At 40.0% G+C, this 15760-nt stretch overlaps 1 protein-coding gene across 1 annotated transcript; it reads left to right on the top strand.

The window, feature by feature from the left end:
- The first annotated feature begins 3716 nt into the window (after positions 1-3716).
- Positions 3717-15760, top strand: LOC128503735 (protein bicaudal D homolog 2-like). The gene is made up of 9 exons (XM_053473915.1): positions 3717-3864; positions 5363-5601; positions 6289-6501; positions 7023-7175; positions 7337-7750; positions 9862-10809; positions 13306-13457; positions 14045-14257; positions 14583-15760. The coding sequence occupies exons 2-9, from the start codon at positions 5401-5403 to the stop codon at positions 14584-14586; spliced, it is 2298 nt and encodes a 765-aa protein (XP_053329890.1). The 5' UTR covers positions 3717-3864; positions 5363-5400; the 3' UTR covers positions 14587-15760.

Here is a 15760-nt window from a genome sequence, read left to right as displayed (position 1 = left end):
TAAACATTAAAGAGTGAAAGGAGGAAGGAGAAGATATTGCTATCACTTTTTCAGAAAAGTCTTTTCACTTAAGGGATACTTGGCAGGACAGTTGTGATTTCAAGTTCCTCACTTCACTGTTCATTATAAAGGGCCAACAGTGGCAAATAACTCCAGGGAAAGGGACCCTCACAATGCATAATCCAATATAAGATGATTTAACTATACATTATACAGGGCCAGCCAAACTCTCCCTGCATGAGAAGCTTCCTGGGTTCCACTGTTCTGATTAAATGTCTTCCATCTTATTTAAAGGGCATGTTTCAGTTTGGATGGGGAGCTGGTAATCAAACTTTTAAAGCCAAGGGATCTTGAAAGCATGCAAAAGATGCTCAAGGAATGCCACCAGTGAAAACTTGGTGAATGCATGGGTAAAGGTGTCAGCAGTCTAAAGGTCCGACATTTCCAAGTAAACAGCCTTTTGTAAAAGTATAACCCACCCAAAAATCAGCCAACCCCAAAAAAGCCAACAGTTAGTTAAGGGGAATTACAAAAAGAATCGATATATATTGTGTAGAATCCACATACCGGTAATTTATCAAATCTAACACAATGTTACCAGCAATTCTTGTAGAATTGGCACACTAGTCAGGACAAGAAAACTTCAGACCAGTCAGACAGTGGCATGTAGCATCCAGTAACCAATAGGGAGTGGGCATACAACATCCAATAATTGTTAAGAGGAAGGCCAAATAATAACCAGTGGGGACAAAATGACAAAAGTTAACCTTCCGTGGGTTTGGCAGAGAGAACTCCATCAGATGAGCGTTTAGAATTCCCATCTCCTCTCAGCATGCATTCTGCAAATATATTGTTGCAAAGTAGCTTCATCGAATGTTTGCCAAAGGGATGTCAGACCATTTTGCCAGGCATAATCATGTCAACCTTAAAGCATCTTACAGGTAATGGGTGGGAAGAAGTAAACTGAGAAGAGGCTGGAGTCAGTCAGCCTGTTTGACATCTTCAAAGATCGTGTTTGTTGGTAAAGACCATGGGAACACTTGGAAAATAAACATGCTTTTATAATAAGTAGAGATGGTGCTACCAGACCGCCGGACAGCTTATATTTAATGAAGAGAGACTATGACACACGCCACCGCCATCTGAACTGGTTCAGAAAAGAGAAAACCCTTTGGGAGGAGCGTTTAGTTTTCCCACACAAAAATATATTATTTTCCCCCAGGCAGCCAAATCTGACTTCAGTTGGGAGACAGAAGGATGGGATGCAGCTAAATATCTTACACGCAAAGGTAGCATTAGTTAACAGAGATGAGTTACGACAGATGGACAATGAAAGATGCAATGAATTCCTCACATCCTTAAGTAGTTATTTTGTAAGTAGAAATTAGACTTTAGGAACACTGTACATTGGGGAAGGTAATAGTGGAAGCGTCTGTCAGCAACGTATCATCATCAGAGATTTCCTTTAGTACATTGCTGCAGAATATGATGGCGTTTTACATATCAATAAATAATAATACCGTATTTGCTCGATTATAAGACGAGTTTTTTGCTCTGGACAAATATCCCTCGTCTTATATTCGAGGTCATCTTCTAATCAGACCTCAAATAGAGGTCTAACTAGAAGACTAAGATCCAGATCCCCTACAGCACTGCAGGGGAACTGGATTTTCCTCTCCGGCAGCCGGTGGAGGTCTGTGCGATGCGCGCAGACAACCTCCACTGCTGCCGGCACCTCTTCTGGGGTCTCTAAGACGGAGCACCGGCATCACATGACCTTCTAGTGCTCCACTACACCATAGAAGCCCCAGCGGGTAAACATTTGCAGGATGCGCACAGACAACCTCTGCTGCTGCCGGCACTTCCGCCAGGGCTTATATGGTGGCGCACCGGAAGGTCATGTGATGCCGGCGCTTAGTCATAGAAGCCCCATCGGAAGTACTGGCCAGCAGTAGCGGAGGTCTGCATCGCACAGACCTTCACCAGCTGCCGCACTAGACACCAGGGAGTCTGAAGCACGGGTCACAAGTAATCATAGTTTTTATTAAATATTATTTATTAAAAATAGTTTACATGTGAATTAATATTTACTAGTAAAAATTATTTTTCCTATAGGGTCGTCTTCTATTCAGGCTTTTTCTTTTTTTCCTAAATATTCTGGGGGGTCGTCTTATAATCGAGCAAATACGGTACTTGCCATTCAGAATAACAGCACGTACTTTGCAAGATAGTATCCCATTTTGCAACATTCGGTCTGTCCTCCTTCCCAATGTTTTTTTTTTTTTTTTAAACCAACTACAGCGCTGCCCATCGATTTCAATGTTAGTGCTTTCCTGCCATTGATTGGCTGCTTTAAGCAAAAAAAATAATATTGGACCACAGAATAGGAGGGCAGCAACAGGGCTGCAACTTCTAGGTCAGGTAAGTGTTTTTCTCTTCCTTTGTTTTAGAAAAATGAATATGGTTCTTGTATATTATCCGGACACTGCTTTTTTGTAATTTTGCAAATGTAATTTTTATTAAAAACAAGTCATTTTTAATAACAACAACATATTTCTGTACTGTCCCCAGTGTATTGACATTTATATCCCTTGCGTTATCACTACACTTGTGCATTTGTATTGGGTAGAACATGAAAACGAACACGAATTTTGCGTTGTCGTTGTGCAAACCAAATGCCGAATAAACTAATATGGCGGCGGATAAATGTTCACAAAGAAGCACGACACAAAGAATCTGTCTGTTAATATCTCCTAGCTAGTCTCCCTGGTACCCCCGTACAAGTCACTGCCTCTTGCCTACCTTGAGTCTTCGTAGCATAGAAGGGGTTAACGGGAATCCGAGGGTCGCACCAGGAGATAAAGATTCGATAAAGGCATCAACCAATGAAGAGCAGCTGCCACTCTCCGGAGGTGAGTGTTCGGTGTCACCATCTTCAGCTCTTTTAAAACGGTATCTGCCACCATAGAGTGGGGGACGTTGACACCCTGGGGAGGGGACACGGGGCCCATGATGACGATCTTGACATCTACACATTACAGCAACACCATTTATGCAAAGAAAGCGATGGTAAATGCCACGACGTGCCTGGCACGTCACTGGTCGTTATGGGGTTGAACATTTTCTGCTGTTACCATACACATTCGTGTGAGTTTTAGGGCTGTAGATGCACATACAAACAAAGGAAAGGTGAGACACTTGGGAGGTATGTACCTGCTCTAAAATTGGTGTGCTAACCCTGGAGCTTTGCAGCACTCACATTGGCCTGTTTTATTTGCTGGAAGACAAAGCAGGTTCTCAGTACCATTATTTTATCTCCCTCAGGACTCTTCTCCTGACACTAAATTTCACCAGACATTCAACACCGTCGCCTCTACCATAACTACGTCTTCACTTTTACCTCAGGTTCAGCACCACCAATAAACAAGCGCCTATTCAATGAAGGCGGAGACTAGTCCAGGACGGGATGCTTCGCCCTCCAATGGGCGAAAACCTTTCCCCCGCGCGCTAAACACTTTACCCTAAAACCCTTTTCGAACACGCAGACCAATGACGTCCTGTTGCTTTGAGAGGCGGGTGTTCCCGCTAGATGGATTGCACTCCTAACCAACCAGTGAGTACGTTCCGTGCAGCACCTCTGTAGTGGAGATTAAGCAGCTGGGCGGGAGTGATTTTTCAAACGTAACGGATTTCCCCGCCTCTCACATCCCAGTCCCAGGCCGGAAGCTGGCTGTGGGCTCCAAGTAGCGTTCGCTCCGTTGTTTTATGCAAAGGTTTGAAAAGTAAATATCTGCCCGTTTTCCCGTTCCTTGCACCGTGTATGTCATGGGAGTATACTGAGGGCTTCACACGGGCCGTTAACAAGTAAGTATAACTTCTTATATATTGTTTGTGGCCGTGCAAAACTCACCAAGCGTATGTTTTACTAAAGTCTGAACTGTATTAACCCTTAAAGCTCCAGACGGCTAGCCCAAGCCTTAAGGGTTTTTTTTGTTTTGTATCTCCACTTTTAATAAGCAGGTTTTTTTTACTTGCTTTTGAATAATTTGTCTTAATTACTTCTTGAACTCTGTGTGCTTAAATCGTCCTGATGTGTTCTATAGCTACCAGCTGTCTCAGATTTACAGGGGCGCACCAAAGGGTTGTTCCTTGCCCTGGTCTTCCCAAGGTGCTGTGTATCCTGTTCAAGCCATCTGTATCTCTTAGATACATATTTTTTTTCAGGCAGGGTCTGGTGTGAAAGGGGTTAAATTGGTATTAATGTGGGTCTAGTGATCAGATGTGACTGCTAGGTGGCAAGATGTCCCGGGAATCTAGAACTTGGCCAATACTATATAGATGGGATTGTTTTTCTGATTTGATGGAGCCCGTGATATCATATGGGTGATGTCACATGTATCAGTGATGGCGGGCAGCCTCCTTTAGTCACAGATGGTGATGTTGCTGTATGTACTTTTAACAAGGCATTTGATTTTCTCTTTCTGACCACACTGAACTATTAAATTAATCGTTACACGTAACCAAATAATGCCATTTCCGGGGTTGTCAGGATGTCTGGTTTAGTGTAGTAGATCCCATCACTGCAGCTTTTTTGTGTACCTTAAGAAATATTAATTGATGCTTTTAATTAGTAATTATAAGTAATTGTATTTAATCTATAGATTGGTATAAAAGAGTAATTGATTTGGCCGTTTTGTTTCAAGGAAAACTGCTGCGGCAAAAATACTTCTCTAATCGACTTTGTCTCCTTTTAGTTTCCCTTCTGCTTAACCCACCTTCATAAAGACTACTTGCAGCAGTTTAAAACTAGAGTAGAGATAACTTAATCTGCCTGTTTATTTCTCCCCATCATTATTGGTAGTAGTGCAACAGTTGGACCTAAAGATGCCTTAGCTGATCTGAACAAAATAATACCCTTCCCCGTGGCATACACCGACGACTCTTTAAAAAAAATTATGTGAAAAAAACACTACATAGCCTCATTTGGCATATAGATGAGTAAAACATTAATTTGGGAAAAGCCGCCAATTTGCTTGAAGCTGCTTCTGGGGTTTGGTGAAAGCCCATGTCGTTGCTTGCCTGCTGTCTAATTGCTGATCAGGCTGTCGGTGGGGAGAAGGCTGTCTTGTCCTATAAAACTAATAGAGCACTCTTGAGTTCTGCAGCACCTATGGGAAACGCGGACACTAAAAATAAGTCTATTAGCCTGAACAAAACCTTGAGAATCCGTTAGAATTAGTTATATGGATTTTGAGATAAACAGGTCATGTGATTATGACCTAATGGTAATTTACCCAAAAAACACCCTTGGGGTATTGGCACAAAAAGCAGTCTGTTCATATGATCCTCCTTCTTCCTACAGGTTTACCTGACGGATTCTTTCCTTGCTTTTGATACAAGATGGACTATGAAAATATTGCACATCTACAGGGAGAGCTGGAACGTTTGTCTGCTGAGCTGCAAGAAACCACAGAAGAGAAATTCCAAGCAGCTCAGTATGGGCTGGCGGTGCTGGAGGAGAATTCAGAATTAAAGCAAAAGTATGCTGATCTAGAGTCTGAATGTGATGCGCTGAAGCTCGAACTCAAGCATTTGAAAGAGGTAACTTCTATAATAAGGTCCAAATACTTGTTGGCGTTTACCCGTCATGCAGTCACATCAAATGTTAAACGTGAAAAAAGTCAAACGCAGCCATTTGTGGCTGGCTACAGGATGTTGTGGCTGCGTGACAGAACTTCAGTGTCGTGTATAGTTTTGGCACGTATCCAAAACACTATTCCTGCGCAGGATTGTACCAAATATGGGCTGTAGTGTTCTGCGTTTGCTACTTTTTTTCCCCCGTTAAGATATGCTAGACGGCTGCCTGCAATTTTTTTTTTTGTTTTTACTACTTGGTTCAAAGCATCCTATACCATCAACTTATTTACACACCGTGTTTATTACGCTGCATTCCCTGTATTTGAGAAAATCTGTATACCCTGGACATATGAGATTAATCACAAAGTTGTGCTCTGTGTTTGTCAATTAGTGGCTTTTGCAGCTTGGGGAAAATAAGTCTGATCAACGTATCTTACGGTCTGTATTTACTTTTTTGGTTTATTTGTGGGAAGCTGCTTATGTTTAAAGGGAAAGCTTAATGTCCTACACAAATGGAACACCAAGAAAATTTAAAGGGGCAACGCAGCTACAGTTTGCGGTAAAATGCATATGATAGCTGTAGTGTCCTGAAGTTTTTTCAATGAAGATCTGACCCTTCAAGTGATGCACACATTTTCTTTTTTGTGACAGGCATTAGCAGAATCCCAAATCATTCACAAGCGAACAGCCGCTGATGGAGAGAGCCGTGAAGAAAGCTTACTTAAGGAAACTGCTTCCAAGGAAGCCAAATTAACAGAAAAGATCGATGAACTGCAGAGCGAACTCAAACAGATCAAGACATCGCTAACTAACACATCCTCAGAAAATGAGCGCCTCAATCAGTGCATACAAAGTTTGAAGAAGGTATGGAACTAAAAAATGTAAAACTGCATGAATGAAGTTTTGTTTTAAGAATTAATTAGTGTTCCTGAAGCAGGTTCAAAATCAAACTTAATTTTGGGAATCCTCCTGCCCCCCCCCCAAAACATTAAGGGGCTTTGGTTTTCTTCTCGAGGTTGCTTGACTATTTTTCCCTTAAGGCTTTGTCAACAGAAACCCAAGCTGTGGAAGCTGGTTAACAAAATGCTTTTCTGACTGACAGAGTGGAACAGGGCTGTCATTGTCCATGTGCACATGCCTCTGTATGGGGTGCATCTTAATGACGTTACTTTCTGTACACAGTAGTCTTTTGTAGATTGTAATCAAATAGAGAAACGTGTGTTTCTTTTTGGGTGGATTAGGATTACGCTAACGGGCATTAGAATTAACAGCCCCAAATAGCTTTTATCACATCTTAAAATGGGCATAAATGTTTATTTAAATACAGCGTACGGTTTTTATCTAATAAAGTTGTATGTCATAAAGGTAACTTTTTTAACTTTTAGGAATACCAAGACATTGAGACAGAGAAGACACAGCTGCGGGATGAAATTAAACGGTGTAAGATTAGAGAAATGAGGCATCTACAAGACTTCTCCGATTTAGAAGAAGAAAATATTTCTCTCTTGAAACAAGTGTCGATATTGAAGGAAAATCAGGTAACTTGATCTCTGGTGTATGCCGATATTCTTTCTTAATTAGCCTGGAATTTTCCGGTATTCTGGAACAAAAATGTAGTTTTTTTTGCCTCTGTGAAGAACTATTCCTCATTCGGTGCAGGCCGTTTTGAGTTTCATCTTTTTTTTTTTTAATCTTTTAGGTTGAGTTTGAAGGCTTGAAGCATGAACTGAAAAGAAGAGATGAAGAGATCGATATACTGAATGGACAGTTGGAGGAGTTGGTACGGCTAAAGGATATCTCAGAGCATCACCTTGAAGAAGCTCTGGAGACACTGAAAAGTGAAAGGGAGCAAAAGAACGAGTTGCGGCGTGAACTGTCAGGCTTCCTCCAGTACGATTCCATAGGGAGCTTGAAAGTAAACTTTGAAGAGCCGAATGAAGATGAGTTTGACAGTGGATACAACAGTGGTGGCCTAAACAAGACCAATGGAGACATCTTTATGTCTACACCTCGTAATAGTGACATATTCCATCCAGGACCTAAACTGGCATCCGACCTCTTCACAGAGCTAAGCCTGACAGAAATTCAGAAACTGAAGCAGCAGCTACTGCAGGTATTGCTTACCATGTCTTGCATTTGCAGATGTTTTGCTTTTAACCTGTATAGTAAATTTCTTAGGAAAAAGTTGAACCTGTTACTCCCAGATGAATATAGTTGATCTGAAATGGAAATTAGATGATTTTATGTATTTTGATTAATAAACTTTACCAATTCTCAACTGCACATACTTTTTTTTTTTATGTCCGAAATAGGGATTTTTTTGTTTTTAAAGTCTATCTGTTACCATATGACGAACAAGCTGTTAGTAGACCAAGGGTAAAATTTTACCTATACATTTTGCTTGCCATTTAGCTAAATAGTAGTGGTAAAATTTGAACTTGACTTTTACTTAAATGCCAGTGCCGATTGCACAATGACAGGCGAGCACCGTAATATGGCTGCCAGGTGGATTGTGAACGGAGGATACTATTTGGCCCCCTTTAGCCATAGACATTTACATTACATTACTTAGTGTAGCATGCAGAATAGACTTTAACTATTCATGTAAAAGCTGTAATATAGTCACAATAAGCGATTAAAGGCAATTCTGTTGCCAAAGATCGCAGATCTTCTGAAAATTGTCATAGTAGAGATTGGTAATTAAAGTACAAATTTCTTAGACAGCTACAAGTGGGGGTTTTGAAACAAACCTCTTCCTTGGCTGCGCTATTAAAGACCAGAGAAATGTGATCCAGAGCAGTCTAGCTCAAACCTCTCCACGAGGCGTTTTTTGGCCCTCCGTATCTATACGGAAACACTTCTGTTTAAAGACAGTCCAGGTGATTTTAGGTGTGGGAAGCGTGGCACTACCAGCCACTTTCCTTCCTCCATTAAATTGCCATGTGGTGCTATATTTATTATTATACAAATCTTAACATAACATTTTAGGCAGCTTTTGTCCATTGATGTCTGGATAATTCTTTGTCATCTTATCTTGTTGCGAGGTGTTTTAGTGTCTGGTCTGAGCACCTGATAATTCCTGAGTAAGAACAGAACATTACCTCCAGATATTAATGAAAATATTAAGTGCGTTAGCGCCTGAGAAGGTCTGGGCAGTAGTGATTTAGATTTCTGTAATATATGAAAACTCGGCCACTAATAGAATAAACAAACACTTAGTAGGAGACCGTTTAAGCAAGGGCAGCAACCAACAATTATTCTTATTTATGGTGGGTTTCAGCAAACAAGCAGTTTTTTAGGGATTACTTTTCCCACCAGCTTGCTGTAATGTGGCGCCACGGTACATCTGCATGTGCTGCTTGCCAGGATACACGTCGCGTGTTCACGTGCTCCTGATCCATCGTTTTCTAGTGGCTGGGTTCAAGATTCCACTCCGTAGTGGAAATCCCAGAAAATGATGCGGCTGATCTTCAGTGTTTTGGATCTGGCAGTAAATAGAGCTGTCTGCTGTCTCATTGTGCCTAATAAAACAGCAGATCTGTCTTTTTTTTTTTACAACAATTTCCTTAATGAATTAACAAAGTTCATTACGCAATGTGTCACACTGACACTAATATTTCGGCAGCAGCTTCTGTTATTATTAATAGGGATAACATCCCCCACTTTACCGGAATATAATCTTTAACAACCCAGTGTGAAATTCCTTCAATATAACAAAATATACTCTTTACTGAACTTGTTCCCTTCTATCATTAAACGTGTGACCCAAATGACATGGTAGAAACTTCTCGGGGGGTGTGCAGGCGTTCCATATACCTATGTGTAGACGCAAAACTAGTTGTTTCCCATGGTATGGCCGCTATCTTACTTTGCTTTCAGTGAGTAAGTTGTAAATCTGTAATCCTATTTGAAAGGCAAATCATGTGCTTAGTGGCAATATCATTGTTTGTGTTACAAACCACAACATTTACCTGTTTGAAAAGGTTTTTGGGTAGATTTATAAATTATAAACATCACTGTGTATCGCATACATGGACCAAAGTGAGTCATTTTTCTCTACCAACTTGTTACTACTTGGCATCCTCTTGGATGGCACCCTCTTTATATCTTTAATGTATAAGAATTCATTCCAGTTATATGCAATATGTTTCTAGCCTTTTGGTTTCTTTTTTTCCTGGCTTGAAAATGTGATACTTAAGTGTTTTGTGTTTTCCCATTGAACAGCTCGAACAAGAGAAGACATCCATGGAAGAAAACATACAAGAAATGCAGAGGGACTTGGATTCTGCTAAGGAAGCTCTGAGTAAAGAACAGGAGCAGAACTGTGATCTGGCTGAACAAATACAAGTTTTAAAAACTAATCAAGACGTTGGCAGCAATGGAATTTCAGAAAATAGAGAAGATATCTTAAAATGCAACTGTGGCAGTGAAGACAACGAAGTCACCAGACTGCAGAAAGAACTAGAAGATATCCGGCAGCAGTATAAATGCTTTGAAGGAAAATACCACCAAGAAAGAGAGCAATGGGAAGTCACCAAGCTGGAGCTTGCTGAAAAACTCAGCTTGTGTACAAAAGGTGAAAAGGGGGGCAAAGGACAGTTTGGACTTCAGGAGGGGTTAAGAGCCTCTCAGAGATTGTACTGTGATTTTCAGAGCAAACTTTCTCTCGTCCAAGACGAGCTTGCGTCTCTAACAGAAGAGCTAGCACACCTCTACCATCATGTCTGCATGCAAAATAATCAGACGCCTAACCGGGTAGTGCTGGACTACTATAAGGATGGGAAAGGGACCAAACTGCATTTCCGCAAGAGAAAGTCTTCAGAGTTTTTTGGCAAACTTTTGGTTAATCCAGACTTGGAGGTCACAGGGACAGAGAATGGTGACCGTTCCCCACTTAGCAGTCCTGGCTCTTCTGTCGGGTCAGACTTTGCTGATTGTATCCAAGAGCCACTTGGTATTATTCATCTTCTTGCTGTTGTCAAAAGCCAGATAAAGCATTTGCAGTCGGCCGTTGCGGTTTCCTGGCACCACACGTCATTCGAAACAACAGCTTCTGAAATGGACAAGGACAAAGGGGTTTTGGTAGAAGAGATCTTGAAACTGAAGTCCTTGCTGAGCACTAAGCGGGAACAAATAGCAACTCTGAGGATTGTTCTGAAGGCTAATAAGCAGGTACATTTTGTACTAATCAACGCTTGTGATTTCATACTATTTATATTTTAATCCTTTTGCATTAATCTGTGTACTAACTTTAGTGTTTTTATATGTATATATTGTAATATTTGCCTTTTTATATGTCTTCTAAATTAATAAATTAGTACTCCCGAGGTTTGCGGCTTTAGTTTCTTTTTTTTTTTTAAACTTTATATTGGAAGACTTTTTTTTTTTTTTTTTTTTTTTTTTTTTTTTTTTTTTTACTCATAGTTGGCTAGTTTTACTAGGATTTCTTAAAATTTTAAACTAAAAGCCAAACTAACACATAAATAATGACCCGGGAGGCTATTATGTGACCTATAGATGTTATCCCAACTCTATGGATGGTAGTACTTCAGTTTGGAATGGTGTCCTCTAAGTAGGCCATGTAACATTTTAATGTGGAAGGCAGCCTGTTCTAAGGAGTAGATATAAAAACTACACCGAAATGATGCTCCTTTTTAATAAGATCTCTTCCAGGGGTTCCGCGATACCCAACTGTAGCAACAAAGCAAACACGAGTTCTACTAATGCAGCGGACCACGTGATTATGGGTTCGACTACCTGTGTCCGCTCAGACTCCGCTGATGGATATGGGAGGAGCAATGAAAAGGGGGGAAAAAATTATTTATATTTATTTATATATATATATATATATATATATATATATATAAATATATATATATATATAAATATAAATGTGTGTGTTTTGGTTATTTTTTCCCCCACTCCGATGCTCCCTCCCGTATCCTCTAAGTTATACACTGAATTAGTGGTAATCTTGTCTTTATTTTATTCAAAAGAGTAGGTTAAAGGGGTGTAAATTATATATTTCTCAAAGTATGACATATGACTCTAAGTCTTTGTTGTGTTTTTAGAGCCAAACATGACAGTTCAAAATATAGTAAAATATGATAGGGTTTTGTCTGTCTCTGGAAGCAGTATGAAGTTTCGCCAAAGTTTATTACATTGAGTCCATCTGTATCTATGTTCGTTGTGTGCTTCTTACGCGCTGAGAAGCCTTAAACTGGCAGAATTTGGACAGGACTGGCCTAGCTTTTCCATAAAAACTTTAAAATTACACATTCAGGGCACATATATGCCGCACGCTGTACAGCGCTAGCATGCCGCAGATGGTAACTACAGTGTTACTCTGGTGAAAGAAAGTCTAGCTGTACCACCATGGGAGTTATAGCTCTGCGGTAGCTGGAGAGTTACTTGTTATGTACTTCTATATAATTTTGATGTTCAGTGTGAGGTCTCCTTAAGTTTGATTGTAGTGCAAAGTTTGCATTTTGTAAAGCCATGGAAAGCTTTAGACTGGTCCTACTGATTGGACTTTTCCATTGGCTCACTTTTATATGCAACACTCTATTTAGGGCAGGCAAAAATCCTTTAATGGTATTCTCAATGTATATTTACTTTCCCTGAATTGTCTTTAAGCACCTTCTGGGGTTTTGAACTACTTATGCTATTTAAAGGCAATCTGCTCCAAGGTTGACATCCCCTTCGAGAGATTTTCTCCATTATGACATTGCTAAAGTAGGTGAAGGTTTGTCAGTATAACAGGTCTTTTGGTAATGTGGGCACTTGAAGGAAAAAAAAAAGCTATATTTTTATATAAAAAGTATGGTTTTATAGGTACATGGCCCCTTCCCTGCTAAATTGCTTCCCTGCTAAAGTATATCTTACTATATATCTAATATGCTTAAGTATATGTTGCCATGTTGATTGCAGGAATTTTTAAGGAAAACACATTTTGTCCATTAAAATATGAAATAGATCAGAAATCCAGCGCAGACAGGGTTAATGCTGTAAATGATCTATAGCTGGAAACAGCAGAATTTTAATGGAATCTCTTCATAGGCGTACAAAGGCCCTTTATCACTCCTGTGTTCCAACAGTACATTGTTCCCTAATCCAAGATTACGTTTGTAAGGCTAATTGGCCTTTAGAAAACCCCTTTTGCAATTAGATGGGAAACATTTTTAGATCAACCATTCATTGGCATCCAGAAGCTGAGTGAAACCCCGCAATACATACATCTGTGCCGTACTATAGCAGATGTAGGTTTTGTTTTTCACCCCATAAAATACTAAATGTGCAGGTAACAGGTACAGTTGACGCAAGTATTAAAAATTAACATCGGTGGTCTCGTTCTTCTGGATTTTGAGGTTAGAATATTTCTTGTTTTTATAGCGCCGATATAGGACTAACCTCTGCTTGCCTATTCACTGTAGATAAGGTTATTAAGATGCTGTATTTCACAAGGTTTCTTTTTAAAAAGATTTCCCCCCTACTTACTCTAAGACCCCCACACTTGGATATCTTTTCCTGCACTGTATCCTCTACCGCTTACCTACCACCCTCTTGGTGACTTTGGTGATCAGAATTGTCTCTTACATAGTCTGTTTCTCCTTTATGTGCAAGAACTGAATATCTAAGCCCCTTTCTTTAATATGCCCTTCTGTTCAGACAGCCGAAGTAGCTATGTCAAACCTGAAGAGCAAATATGAAAATGAGAAGGCTTTAGTTTCAGAAACTATGCAGAAGTTAAGGCATGAGTTGAAAGCTTTAAAGGAGGATGCAGCCACTTTTTCTTCAATGCGCTCGGTCTTTGCAAACAGGTAAGCGAACACACTTAGCTTTTAAGATGTTATTACTTGCTCTACCAAGACACCAACATTAAAAGGGGGGGGGGTCTGTGAAGATGATCGTAAGAGTAAGAATGGGAAAGTTCTTAAAGTCGCATTTAAAAAAAGTAGTATTGGCAATACAGCTATTGATTACTGAAGCACCACAAAGAGCTGAGGTGGCCCAAGAACACTCCAGAGACAAAATGAAATCATTTTATGACCGGAATACCCAAACCAAAATACCGGGCCATCTCTGAGCATTTGTTTACTGTGTCCTGTGCCAACCAGCATACAAAAAAGAGCATTTCACTTTCTGCCGCTCACAGATCTTTGCCAAGAACATGGCTTAGGCAATGAATCATTAGACTTCCCATTCATATCTGTGTTCCAGGTCCAGTGCTCACAATATATTCTGTGTCCATGATAGTCAGCTTTGGAGACTCTTCTACAGTTTAAAATTCCTGATTCTGTCATTTCTAGTAACTTTAGCCAAGTACAATATTGAGAAATATTTTGTTTTTCTTTCTAATCTTCTTTTGACATATTTACATGCATGCATGGGTGGGTTTGTTCCGTAGATGTGATCAGTATGTAACGCAACTGGAGGACATGCAGCGTCAGCTTGTTGCAGCGGAAGATGAGAAGAAAACATTGAATTCCTTGCTCCGTATGGCTATTCAGCAGAAGTTGGCGCTCACGCAACGCTTAGAATGCCAGGAAGGCGCAAAAGCTGGTCATTCGAGGTCTCCCATGAAGGCCAAAACACATATTCCTAAGTCAAAGGTCAACGGGTATGTTTAGCTAAGTACTCGCCTATAACTTTGTAAAATGTCTCTGTACACTTGACATCTGCCCAATTTCATGTGGCATTCTTGTATTCATGTATCTTTACAGTTAACCTGAATATGTTTTTGTAGAGGATAGGGGGGAATGAACCAATTTATTTTGTTTAATGGCGGTTTTTGTTGCAAACGCTAGAGAACTTCCTCAATCGCCATCAGGAGTGGTGGGGATGGAAGACAGATTGTAAAAATAGCCACGGTTTACGTTTCTGTCCGTCAAATAAAATGCTTGGCTTTGTGTCTAACTTGGCTTAAATGTTCCTCTTTCTCACAGGTAACCTGCTGTAGAACATTTCATTCCTGAAATGATTGACATTTTCCTACAACTGAGACGCAAGAACGTCCGCAGAAAGATGTCCATCCGTTTTGGAGGCTTTCTACATTTGGAATTAAGACAGCTGCCGAGCCAATAACATCTGCTTAAATATTATTGTGACCTCTTAAATATTTTTACTGAATATTGTAAACAGATTTTTAATATTTTTTTTCCTCTTTGAATTTTAAAGTGTTAAGTTTAAAAAGTTAAAACACAATAGTTCTGTTAAGTGCCTTAAATTATGTATTTTATGGATTTTATAGTGTTAAGGATTCTAGCGGGTACATACTTTCTGTATTTATTTGGTTCTGACATTTTGTGGTGTCTGCACTCCTTACTGCACACTCACACACTCCTTCAGTGTACTCTCCCTGTGTCTGTATGGCTGCCATATTGCCTTTTCTTTTTCCCGAGAAGCGTCTAATTTTTACATGTTACTGACCACAACCTTATAAAGTGATTGCCTTTATAATGGGGTATGGGTATACTGCTGGGTGTGCCACCATATAGGTGTTGAGGTGTAAAAATTAGTTTGTTTTTGGATAAATGGCTGCTATAGCAACCCTACGTGGTTGGGTTCAGGATGGAACGTGCTATTCCCAGTTTACCATTGGGCTTTGCCCTTCTTCGCTACAGGCGCGTGAGAAGACATCACTGCCTTTTAAATACAGTCTACGAAGGCTTTGCCAACGCAACATAGCCTCCATAGTGTAGCCAGCCCATTGAGCAGCACGCTCACATCAGATTTTGCCACCAACCATTGGACTTCCCAGCCTGGTCCTAGGCCAGGGTACGTCGCTGACCACATTACTTAGTTAGGTATACTGGGCCTCATTTGGGTAGATTTACTTTCTGTACCATATTGTTTTCCATTAACTGTAAAATTGAACCTTTTTATGTTCAACCAAGAACAATTAAAATATGAATTTATCAGTCTAGCTGCTACAGGTGAAACCACAAAAATCCTTGTTTAAAGTTGGTTGGTTTTGGGACATGTAATTTCTTTCACAAAACGTATTGTAAATGTATGGCTTTTGGGAGTATATTTGTGTGTTTTGGGAATGATTGATATGTTGGTAACAATGTTTCTCTGTTTAAATTTGTCAGTAACAAATAATTTTAGTAAAGTGTAGATC

Source organism: Spea bombifrons, chromosome 8 (assembly GCF_027358695.1).
Source record: "Spea bombifrons isolate aSpeBom1 chromosome 8, aSpeBom1.2.pri, whole genome shotgun sequence".
Taxonomy (NCBI): Eukaryota; Metazoa; Chordata; class Amphibia; order Anura; family Pelobatidae; genus Spea; species Spea bombifrons.
This window is presented reverse-complemented; position numbering and strand designations above follow the sequence as displayed.

Bases quoted from the DNA above. Each gene is read 5' to 3' on its own strand.
- LOC128503735 (XM_053473915.1), top strand. From the start codon at position 5,401: ATGGACTATGAAAATATTGCACATCTACAGGGAGAGCTGGAACGTTTG. The intron at 7,176-7,336 runs GTAACTTGATCT...TTAATCTTTTAG, and splicing joins CGATATTGAAGGAAAATCAG to GTTGAGTTTGAAGGCTTGAA. The intron at 13,458-14,044 runs GTAAGCGAACAC...TTTGTTCCGTAG, and splicing joins CGCTCGGTCTTTGCAAACAG to ATGTGATCAGTATGTAACGC.